Source organism: Bubalus kerabau, chromosome 12 (assembly GCF_029407905.1).
Source record: "Bubalus kerabau isolate K-KA32 ecotype Philippines breed swamp buffalo chromosome 12, PCC_UOA_SB_1v2, whole genome shotgun sequence".
Taxonomy (NCBI): domain Eukaryota; kingdom Metazoa; phylum Chordata; class Mammalia; order Artiodactyla; family Bovidae; genus Bubalus; species Bubalus kerabau.
In genome coordinates, this window is record NC_073635.1 from 39959216 (window position 1) to 39971745 (window position 12530).

At 33.4% G+C, this 12530-nt stretch overlaps 1 protein-coding gene across 1 annotated transcript; it reads right to left on the reverse strand.

Annotated features, from left to right (window-relative positions):
* Window positions 1–1225: 1225 nt before the first annotated feature.
* On the reverse strand, window positions 1226–12264 carry LOC129624557 (protocadherin-9-like). Its single transcript, XM_055542624.1, has 2 exons — window positions 12144–12264; window positions 1226–3383 (listed from the first exon to the last, which is right to left on the reverse strand). Exons 1-2 carry the CDS (start codon window positions 12238–12240, stop codon window positions 3010–3012), a joined length of 471 nt encoding a protein of 156 aa, XP_055398599.1. The 5' UTR covers window positions 12241–12264; the 3' UTR covers window positions 1226–3009.
* Between the last annotated feature and the right edge of the window lie 266 nt (window positions 12265–12530).

Genomic DNA, 12530 nt, shown 5'->3' on the forward strand with positions numbered 1-12530 from the left:
AGGTGTTGCCATAATTATTAGAAGAAATATTGTGGTGTGGGGAGTTTCTTTCCAAACTTCTGGTTTGGAAGAAGGCATTTCTATTCCAATCTTTTTGGGAAGGAAAATATATGAGAATAGTTATTTTAGTTTTTCCTCACCTTTTACTCTGCAAGGCAGAAGGGAATGACATATGATTGGTAAAAAAATGGAAGGGGCTGGGCAAAGATGGTTTTTTTTTTGCTTTTTTTCAAGAGTAGCCTACTTCCAGGATTCATTCATTTTCTGTGTCCTAGGGCCAGTCTGCTCCATGAAGGAAAGAAGACTGGCACCCCAGAGTACTGGACAAATCTGGCGTTCAGAGAAAAGGAGTTAGGTTCTCCACACAGACACTGGCCCAAGTAAATATCTTTACCTCTATGTCACTATCTCCTGAGCCTTATTTTAAAACTCTTCAAAAGCTGTAGAGGAAGAGTCAGACCTGTTTACTTGCTCTAAAACTCTAATCCAGCTGCTCTGTGATGAATATAAACACATGGCATATGTGTGAATGTGTCTTATTATCCTCGGCAGTTTCTGGGTCCATTTTGCTAATCTGAAAGAAATATAGATGAATCTTTGGCTGTTGTTTCAAGGTCTTAATCCCTGAATAATCCTCTGCCAAAAATGAAATATTTGGGAGTTTGTATCATGAAATCTTATTAAAGATACTAAGAGACAAGAAGATCACCTCACTAACTAACCAGTGTTACCTGCCCAGTTTCTGACTTGAGATTTCACTTTGATGAAACTTGTATGAAACTTGATTAGAAAATGAACTAACTTTTCTTATGAATTTCATAAGAAAATGATTTAATAGATCATTGGGAGAAGCGGTGGCTCAGATGGTAAAGCATCTGCCTACAATGGGGGAGAATGGGGTTCAATCCCTGGGTCGGGAAGATCTCCTGGAGAAGGAAATGGCAACCCACTCCAGTATTCTTTCCTGGAAATCCCATGGATGGAAGAGCCTAGTAGGCTACAGTCCATGGAGTTGCAAAGAGTCGGACATGACTGAGCAACTTTCTTCTTCTTCTTCTAGGAGAATTTAACTCTAACTTGGACCATATATTCAGAACATAAGTATTAAACCACTAACTAATTTTACAATTAAAATTTAGTTTTATCAACACATATTTATCTAACAATTAGAGTAGAAATCATCACTTTGGATTTTGAACAAGAATTAACACACTACAGTCAGGAATTCAGAACATTTATTGCAAGAGCTGAATAATTGTAAATAACGTAGAACTGGCAAAGCAGTAACAAGGATAATTGTTTAGATATTTATTCTGTCAAAGTCATCAAACACCCCTCACAAACCGACAAATATGTACTTCAAGAAGTAATGCACCCCTACCCATTATTTTCCATTATACTGTGGAAAAAATGTGAATTGCTATTTACAAAGTAATTTTATTTTTGGTAAGAACAAATTATCTATCAGATTAGCAAACCATTTTTTTTTATTTTATTTTATTTTTTTTAACTTTTAAGCTGATGTTGAACCGTGGCATTAAGATAACTTTCACTTCTTTCAGTAAAAACATTTTGTTGCATGCTATTTATTTGTTTAAATCATCTGTCATGCCTTAACAAAAACCTCCTAAGAATGTTCGAATTTGGATTTGTTTGCACGTGCAACTGAGATCTTATTAACATTAGTTGTCACTCTGTTGGTTTGACCTAAGTGACGAGATGCTGGTACCTGCCAGGCATTGACCAACTATGATAACAAACAGTTAAACAGCAATAATTAGAGATTTATCCCTTAATATCCCCCAACTAGCCTACCTGGAGAATGTTCTGTTACATCATGAAGGCACAACACATTAAATATTTTGTGGCTATGGTCTAACACTTGTGTTACAACAACATTATTATATATGAGGATCAACACAAACTGCCATTTCAACAAAGTTGTAGACACACATTTGCCCAATTGAAACTATTTTAATATTAATTTTTCTTTAATATATGCTAATTTAATATATTAATTCTGCATGAGTGACAAGCACAGGATATTACTTCACTTTCTGAAAGATAACACTTTCCCATTACTATCTCATTTAATGCTACTAAATAAGTGATTTTGCTTTTGCCTACTTTGAAAATAAGGATGTCAAGAAAACAGGTTCTGAATTTTCAAGCTTTTGAAGAAGTTCTTTTATATATGAAGTTTTCATTTTTATCTTTATTTTTTTAGAATTCCAGCAACATAAGCTATCATAAAAGAAGCAAGATTCCAGAACCTTTTCTTTAAACACAAGTATTTGAGATCTTTTGAACAATGTGTGTCAGGACAGACTACTAACGCAGAAACACCTCACTAAAAGAAACAACAAAAATAACAACAAAGAGGCAAACAAAAAAAAAAGAAGCAACCATAAAACACAGAATTATGCTACAACATTTTTAGGTGAACGATATAAGTACACAAAGTTGTTAATAATAACTTGCTTCTATTTACAAATACTTTAACACTGATTGACTTACAAGTGTCCACTAATGTTGTTAACAGCACAATAGGTTTAATGCTTATCTTTTAAGTTTTGTTTGAAGTATAATGTCAAGTATAGCAGTCTCAGCACAGATCAATGACAAAAAGAGCACAATTTTTCTAACTGGATATGTCTTTCAGTCACTCTAATCCATGGAACTTCCTTACTCTCCAAATGCATATTCTATTATTCATAGCAGCAGTCCAGGGTCAAAATAAAATGCAATTTAAAAAAAGATATTTGCACAATGGAGATACTTCTGGAAAGTTTAATCAATCCTAGTAAATAAGATCATATGGCTAGTAAAACTATCTTCTCTCTTATATGATAAAACATTGTATCCTCCATGGTGCCAACACAAAATTATGGGTATCCCTGCTCTAAGGGGCATAGTTGTAGAGATCTATTGAATACATAAAGCTCTGACACACACGGTATTAGCATGTCTATTTAGATTAAAGTCCTTAGGTCCCATATGGCCTTTTTTTTAGAGTTGGTGCTCCTTAGGACTCTCAATAGCACCTCCTGCTTGCTTATAAGACTTCAGATTTGCCAAAGGAATGTCTGTCATGTGGCTGCCATTGTTGAAATGGCCTTCAGTGGAGACATACTGCTTACGGTCATTGAACTGGTTCCTGTTGCTATCTTCTTTCCAGGCTCTGGTCAGGGTGTGCCCATTCACAAGCTTGTCCTTCTTGATCCATTCTTTTTGGGGTGCAAAGGTTGAGAGAGGAGATTTAGGGTGTTGATATGGACCCAAGCCAGGAGGCATCCAGCAATTATCAGAGTGACCCAAAACCAAACACTCTTGAGTGCACATCTCTGTAGCTTCAGCTAATCCTCGGGGGCCCAGAGGCCCATCTGCAGAGGACAAGAGACAGAGAAAATAAGGAAAGAGAGTGGTTAGAGTTTTCATTTTAAATTATTTCCTTAGAGAAAAACTGCACTGGTGATCTTATTTTCTCATGAAAATCTATTAAGTTAAGCAATTCATAGATATGATTCCCCATCCTTTTTTTCCACTTTTTAATTTTGTGTTGTGTTGTTTAATTTAATGTTGTGTTGGTTTCTGCCATACAACAATGCAAATTAGCCATAATTATACACACATAATTATGTGTATAATTATCCCCTCTCCCCCTCTCCCCTCTCTTCCCTCCTTGCCCTCCCCCCATCCCATCCCTCCAGGCCATCACAGAGTGCAGACTGTAATCCCTGTGCTGCACAGTAGCTTCTCACCAGCTATCCATCTCACATCTGATAGTGTATATATGTTGATGCTACTTTCTCCATCTGTCCCACTCTCTCCCTCTACCACTGTGTCTACAAGTCTATTCTCTAGATTTGCATCTCCATTCCCTCCTTGAAAATAGGTTCATCAATACCTTTTTCTAGATTCCATATATATGCATTAATTCACTATATTTTTCTCTTTCTGACTGACTTCACTCTGTGTAACAGGCTATAGGTTCATCCACTTCATTAAAACTGAAATTCATTCTTTTTTATGGCTGAGTAATATCCTATCCTTTTAAGAATTACATAGAAGGAATAAAATTCCTTGTTTTGGAGGTAAGAATTACTCTTTCCCTTAAGCTGTTTTATATCTAGAGATACAGACAGATCAAAAAATAAGTAGATAGATATGGGTAAACAGATATACCCATGATATATCATTTCAGATCAACTTTTTCTATGACATATGTATTATTATCGATTCATGTCCTAATTCTCAATAAAAACTCATATTCATGAGAAATAATGAAATTTACAAAATTTTATGTACAATGCCAGAAGATGTTAATTAAAAACTCCAAGAATACAAAAAGTGTTACTTGAAATATAATATTAAAAGTAAATACTGTGAATAGTTAATCAAAATGATCTTCCATGTAAACATATATGTTATTATGAAATTCATTAAAATAACTTTGCAACATTCTTTCTTAATTTAAGTAATAATTTTAAAGAACATTTTAACTAACGTATACTACTAAAGACACATCTGGTTGACTTCAAGCATTGTGAAATCCAAGTAAATAAAGATTCCATGTGGTTCCTTCTAAGCTTAACCTATTTTCTTGATTTATAAATGTATCAAATAACCCAAATTTCACTAGGGTGAAAGTCTAGCTAGGTTGCAAATTGGAATGCATAGAGTGTAATATTCAAAGAGAAAAAACTCATCATAGATATTTCTCTCTCTCTTTTTTTTTTTTTTTACCAGAAGGCAATCTAAAACATTTTAACCATGATTTTGAAAGTAAACTATTCTCTGATTATGTAAAGAGAAAATCAGTTTTGTACTGAAAAACAGTAAGTGTCAAATGATTAAGGTTCAAATGGTTAAGGGTTAAGTTGGGTTTTTTGTCATCGTGTTTTCTTTCCCATGATTAAACAGTCAAGTGATAAGTGATAGCTTAAAAATTAGGAATTGATTTTACAAATGAGGTTAAGTATCAGATAGGTAAGAATGCTTGAGGCATAAAACATTTTCAAAAGCTAAGAGTCATCAGAATAGAAATGTAGAAGAAAACATCCCTGCAAGTTTGCCTACTCAACAATTAAAAGAGCCAACAGTTGGAATGCAGGTCTCTGCTAAAATCCAAGTTAGCATTACTAAAATTTTTAAGTGCCCAATAATTGTGGAATATTTATATTAATATCTATTTGTCTTAATAATATTCTAGTTATTTCTTTCATGTTAAAAAAAAAACCTGCTGAGAAAGGTAACTGTTGTTGACAAATACCTGACCTCCACACACAGACAGCATCAGAACGGACACTGGATGTGAAAAGCGGAAAAAAAAAAAAAAAAAGTGCTTAAAATGTACCCTTAATGAGATTTTAGTCTATTTTGAAATCTGAAGTCTGCTCTTTAGAATAACAGTAAACTTCCTTCCCATGTGATCCATAGTCCCATCCCCTCAAAAGTAAATAGTTTTATTTTTAAGACATATGTTCATTACTTAAAACTATTTCTCTCACAAACTTTCAGTGATCACTTATTCACTAGGATATTTAATTTAACCTGCTCTATGAGCCTTTCTGAAACTCCAATACTTTGGCCACCTCATGCAAAGAATTGACTCATTGGAAAAGAGCCTGATGCTGGGAGGGATTTGGGGGCAGGAGGAGAAGGGGATGACAGAGGATGAGATGGCTGGATGGCATCACCAACTTGATGGACATGAGTATGAACAGACTCCGGGAGTTGGTGATGGACAGGGAGGCCTGGCGTGCTGTGATTCATGGGGTCACCAAGGGTCGGACACAACTGAGCGACTAAACTGAACTGAACTGATGAGCCTTTCTCTGTCCTCTGAATATTGCCCACACTTTAAAATTTCAAACTAATTTCTCCCTTATAGGTTCGCTTTGGTTTATTCAGTGACTCTGTATCCACAAAGCTAACACATTTTGATTTTGTTCAAACTAATCCGCGCCCCTTCCATCAGAATCACAGGCCTAGAAATGCTTTTGTCTGGCTTGTTTTCATTTAATTACTGACTCTATCAAGGGGCAGTTTGCTTCCCATGTACCACAGCAAGCTTCCCTAACTTTGCTAATCCATATCTTGTATGCACTGGGAAGATTTCCACAGATCTTCCCCTATAAATGCATAACAAATTCCCTAATTGAACCCACTCAACTTTTATATTATGACATTTTTGTCTTTTGTCTTTAGGGTCTGTACACTCATGAGTATACATTTTTATTTTTGTTTTCTCTCAACTAGATTTAAAATCCATTCATGAAAAAAAAGGAATGATCTATTTTCTGATTCTTCATGGTGTTAAACAATAGCAATGATTTATGCACAATGTTAATTGTTAATTAAATTTTTATGAGGTTGAAAATGTTCTAAGAAATTATTAAAGATATCCTCCACTTAAAAGGCAGAATTTAAGCAATCAGAATATGCTGATTTCACAAATATCATACCAAAAGCTTCCTCAACAACAAATCTCTTCACCTTAGCAATACTTGTGACAGTTAATAAGTGAATTATTTAACTTCTCTGTTAAATATGTTCACTCCTTTCTAGACATCAATGGAGATAATCACAAGTTTGATATATAATATATCTTTAGGTCTATCAATCAATTCTTAACTTTGACTATTCCAGAATCATTAGTACATTTTTCTTTTTTTGTTAATAGCTCCAAAGTTGGGGGGAGGATTATTAGCTATCTTAGAAATATCAATAGCATCAAGATTTTATTACTCTATAAAAAGAGAGTATGAAAGATTATTTTTTAAATAGTCTTATCCAATATACACTACTATCTTATTAAATTGAGGGTATTACCCAAGAATTGAGAACACTGCGTGTGTGTGTGTGTGTGTTGTGTGGACCTGAAATCTTCAGCACTGAGTGACACATTTTAACAAAAATAGTGTGCATTGTTTTTCAGAACTGATAACATTTATTTATTCCATTATTATTTACTGAGCATGTACTATATGCTGACACTGTGACAGGCACTGGGAATATAGCAGTTAACAAAGCAGATGTCAACACTGTCCCCATGGAACTGTGCGTCTATCCTGGGAAACAAATAATTGCCTTAAAAGCAGCGAACCAAGAGACCAAAAAAGGGTGTCATTGGGAAGGAGATAGGATTTAAGGAGGCTTGTCTCTTCACAAGGCAATAGGGGTACTTTGTTCCAAGTTATATAATTTCTACATTTTTCTGAAATTTCTTACAGATAACTGATAATTTTAAGACATTTACAGTTAACATTTGCATGTACTATACAAAATCTTTAACTTACAAAAATATTTTTCCATTAAATAGTGTTAATTGCTCTTTGAAAAATATATGTGATTCATTCTTGTAAATAAATTTGAAAGCTTCTGATGAAGTCTGTAAATAAATTTACAGAAGTTCTGTAGATTCTTAGGTCAGTCTTTTAGGTATCTGCTTTACAAAATTTAAAGATTCGTCAAAAAGTGGGACACAACACAATAATGGCAATTGCATGAGAGCCAGGTTTTGTTACCTATAGCCCTAAAAAAGAAAGGCCACCAGGCAGGGCCCCATGGAGGGTTGTACCAAGAACAGCATAAAAATAAGCTAGAATTGTAGTGGACAGTTTATGTATTGCCAAACAGAGTGGGAGGAGCTAGGTTCCGAGCATCCTCTGTGGATTGACTGATTTGAATAATTTTTCAGATTCTAGGGCACAGAGGCTGTCTCAAGTTATCTGACAACCTGACCTTTCTGGCATTTAGGGTGTGTCCTTCATGACCTACAAGTGTGAGAGCTCTAGAAGGGAAGTGGTGGAATATGAATTAACTCAGAAAGGGAAAGTGACCAACCAGGATCTAACTGTCGTCTGTCTGTATAGAGATTTACCTATCTATCTATATAACCTCATTACAACAGTTTGCTCATATAATTGAGCTCCGTTGTTGGAAAATTTACTTTGCTTATTTTCTGGCAAGTTTCTATTTTAGGACCTGACATTAAATATGGAAAATTTTACTCTTTTTATTTTGACCTATGTATAATTTCCAATGGTTGCCTGAAACACACACACACAATATGGGTTTTATCTTGAGAAATAGCAATTTTTTTGAGAAATAGCTTCCAAGTTTTCTTCCATAAAGTCTGTGTCATGAATTGGTAGAAAAAATAAAAACATTTTTATCATGAATTATTAAAGAGAACACAGTCATTCTACTGATTTCCTAAATATCCTGGTCCTTTAAAAGTTTATAATCTGAAGCATCTTAAACATTAAATAGTTTCCAGTTAATTTTTCTCATTTTTAGAACCACTTACTGAATTGTTTTACATTTTTAAAAAAGAGAAAGACATTCTTCATAAAGCATTAATATTTAATGTTGTTATTTTCAAAATATAATTGAAAATAATTCATGATTCTCCATCAAATATATAGCATTTAAAATATCAGGGTTTCTTTGCTAATACTGCAAAACCTATATGCACTGAAATATTATCCTTTATCATTGACATATAATTATTTTTAATGTCATCACTATAAGAGGTTGTCTTAATTGATGAATAATTGTATTTATTTCTCATAATTCCCTCAACAAGTGTTTATTGAATAACTAACATGTATAACATGTATTACATGTATCAGAAATGTGCTGGATTCTTAATAAATTTTGAAATTGTGTGTGTACATGTGTGCATGTGCATGCATATGTGCATTATGCTTCCCTACTTCTCCAAATTTTTCATAAATTTTTGATGTCCTATTTCTGTCATGTTATACAATATCTACTTAGAATTCAGATCAGGATTGAAAACTGCTTATAAATACTTTCCATAATTTCAGCCTTATACTAATTACTTCCGTTTTATTTTTAAAAAGTATTTAAAAAACCCATCATGATTTTTTTAACACTGAAATATTTATTGATTTGAAAAAAAAAAAGCTAAATTACTTTTCCCCTCTCACAAATGCAATCTTTGAGTTTGGTTATCTTTCTTGGTTTTTGAATGTCTAAAGACACAAATGTTGATAAAACTGTCCAAGCCATCTGTCTCTGCATTTAAATGCTGAAAGCAAAAATGAAAGCACATGAAAAGCTTCTTGAAAGTCATCTCAGTTAATGTTTATATCAGGTCTCAATGAATTTCCCTCTCCATCTTTGGCCAAATTCACCTTCCTGCTCAAACCCAAAAAAAACAAAACAAATAAACAAAAAAAAAAACAGCAACCTGTTTATGATTTAGGCATCAACAGCTGTCATAGAGCTGCTTGAATTGCTGACTTTTAATGTGCAGGTTCAAAATGTGAAACTACCCAATTTGATGGATCTCCAGCTATACTTCAATGGCAGCATACTTGAATGAGCTTTGATCTCATTTTGTTATACCCAGAAGCAGAACTGTTACTTCATTGATTAACTCACTGCTGTAATTAACAAGTGCCTTCTGGCCTGGTGTCCACCTGCTTTTCGACCTGATGATTTGAAACCCTTTCTTTCCAAAGATCGAAACTGATAAACTGACATGTAAAAAAATCATGAGAACTTTCATATTTCTCATTAGATTTCAAACTATATGACAGTTTGGACTTCTACATTAATAAATTTTCCTTAGAATTTTTTCCAATTGGGTAAAATAAGACTAAACAGACTGCCAAAATTGAATTGTAAAATAGATGTCATTTTTATATCATTTTGGTTCAAATTCATCACATCTCACTCAATTTTTGTCTCATTCAAATTTTATTATAGAAAAATACCTCTTTCATGCAAAACGTATCTGATTGTCATGTTATAATGGCCTTTTTGTGGTTAGACCATATATCATTATTTTTATGCCAAACAACTGTTAAGTTCCAGTTTTACTGTATTGTCCTCAGAAAAAGTACCTTAAAAGGTAGCAAGATGTAGTACGCAAAGAGTTGTGCACCACTAAACATATTAGAGTGGAAGATGTATCCACTGACTTGAACTTGCTGAAGCAGTTTACCTGATCTCTAGGCCTAGTGATAAAATTCCTTGTTTTAATAAAATTTCTGGTTTAGAGTAGGTTTTTATCCTATTACTTTGCTTTGTACTTGCTATTGATTTACTGAGAAAAATCTTAGTTATTATACTTGCTCCTTTCCTTACTCAACTTCCTATAAAAAGTTTTAGGGAAACAAAAATTCTCACCTACTACACTACTAGGTAACTTTAGTATCTCTAAGAGACCAACATAAAAAACTTAGTATTTTTACTATCTCATTTTCACCCTCAGTTTATTTCTAATTCTTTTACATTTTTGTGAGATAAGATGCAGTGGTGATAACAATTTTTTATCATGGATTACCCTGAGTAGAAAGCTAAGTCACTTGATGGGGCCTCCTACTATCTCCACACACTACTGATGAGTTCCAGATATGAATCAAATGGATTAATTTGCTTCCAGTCTAAAAATGGTCAAAGTTAATTTTGAATATGAGAGTTGACATGAAAACAGAGGAATCTGCTCAGCATTGCTCATAATCCCTTATGATCCCTTATATGATCTCTATTTTAGATCACATTATCCTATATCCAATTGATAATTTAAAATCAATATTACATGGGAATAGATACGAGTTATTACTCTGCCCAGAGAAACAATCAAGGAGTACAAATTTCAATACCATATAAACTCAGATTTGCATATAAAATAGTATAGCATAGTTATGTGGACAGTCTAAATCCAAAAATAAATCTGGCAAATTTGATTATGCCTATGGGAAAAATATTTTTCATTCATTCCCTGAATAATTTTTGTTTGATCTCATTAGGTTCAAGAGATTCTTGCATACAATATCTAAATTCAGAACTAGTTCACAAATCTCAGGTCAGGCGATCATCATAACTCAGGCCAACAGAAATAGATTTGAGCCCCAGTAAAACAATGAATGGACAGGGCAGACTAGCGTGCTGCAGTCCATGGGGTTGCAAAGAGTTGGGCAGGACTGAGTGACTTTACTGAACTGAACTGAAAACAATGAATTAGTATAAACTTTGTGAAATTAATTTTAGATTCACTATTTCCTAGTTTCTCATCTAAAAATTGAGAGTCAAAGATTAAATTTTGATGCATGACATCTACCAGCCTTTTATTCCTTTGTTAAATATCACTGTGGTTTGTCATAGATAATCACATTTTCAGTGTTATTTTCATTTTACTAATGAAAAGTCCAAGATAGAGCAAAGAAATTATAAATCAACTGTTCCTGTAGTGTATTACTTACATCATATTAAGTCCTGGAATGTGAAAGTATGATTGGAACAAGTATTTATATTTATCAACCTAAGTAAAAGCTATAATCTAACTTTTAGTTAATAGCTCAAGTTTAAACTCAAAACTGTGACATCATCTACAGTCACCTTGAGAAACAAATACAGAAATCTCATACCAGCAGGATCTGACAAAACCTTTGGTTAACAAGTAAACAAGGATTAAATGTTTTACACGTTCTGTTCCTCATACAGATTTTTTTCCTTGGTCACAGATGAAAAGTCAACATTTGTGGATGGAGTCAGTCCAAATGCAATAACACATGGCCAGCCTGAGCAGCAGATTCTCTGCCAGAGAGGATATTGCTATTTGGACAGACTTTATAGCTCACAAAGAATGGAGAGTGCCTCCTTATAAATCTTTCGCTTTCTACAGCATGGCTTGAATATCAGGTCCCTTTTTTTTTCTCATCTGCTAAAGCTAATGGCTGTAAAGAAAATACTTCGATAATTTTATTGATTCACCATTCACATTAGATGTTGCAATCAATGAAATGACAATAGTCTAAGGTTACTGATTATTTAAATTAATTCAAATTTTTACCCAATTGCATGGTATGCAGTAGCTTATTTATGTTATTGCAAACTGTATCTTCTTTCTCCTATAGTTCACTATTTCTTTTTCTCATATTTGATGTCTTTCCTTTTACAAAGTTATTCATATACTGATATTTCCTGAATTACTGTTCATTTCCTACAATCTGTATAACTTCTCAAAAAACCACAGTAAATCTTATTTGATATACAACACGTTTTTAGGAGCAAATCTCAGGTATGAAGAAATGAAGTAATTCATACAGATGAATTTCAGGCTGAGATTCAAGTTTAAAAAGAAGCAATTTATATAATCTTACCTCCTCTTAAAAAACTCTCAGGTACTTGTCTGAATCCAGACCAGTAGAACATAATACTGTGAAGTAATTTATCTCCACACATTTTCCACACTCTCATATTTCAGGTGTATTTAATTAGAATGAAAAAACTGGTGAAGTTTGTTTTTATTTCCCCAGTTCTCTGATAATTTTCACCTGGGACCCTTAAATGTAGCCTTGTTCCCTCCTGAGTCTCTGGGTAGACATTCTACTTCTCCTGATCTCCAAAGGGTGTAGAGACCCACCCTTGGTTATTTTAAGCAATGGGAAATTTGTGAAAAACATTTTGGTAAATTGTTAAACATTTAAAGACTTCACAAATTTTATATTTTAAAAACTGTCTGAAAGATTTTCTTTTTTTAAAAAATA

Coding starts and splice junctions, on each gene's coding strand:
- LOC129624557 (XM_055542624.1), bottom strand. CDS start 12,240: ATGAGAGTGTGGAAAATGTGTGGAGATAAATTACTTCACAGTATTATG. Junction 3,384..12,143: donor TGAGAGTTTTTTAAGAGGAG/GTAAGATTATAT, acceptor TGTCCTCTGCAG/ATGGGCCTCTGGGCCCCCGA.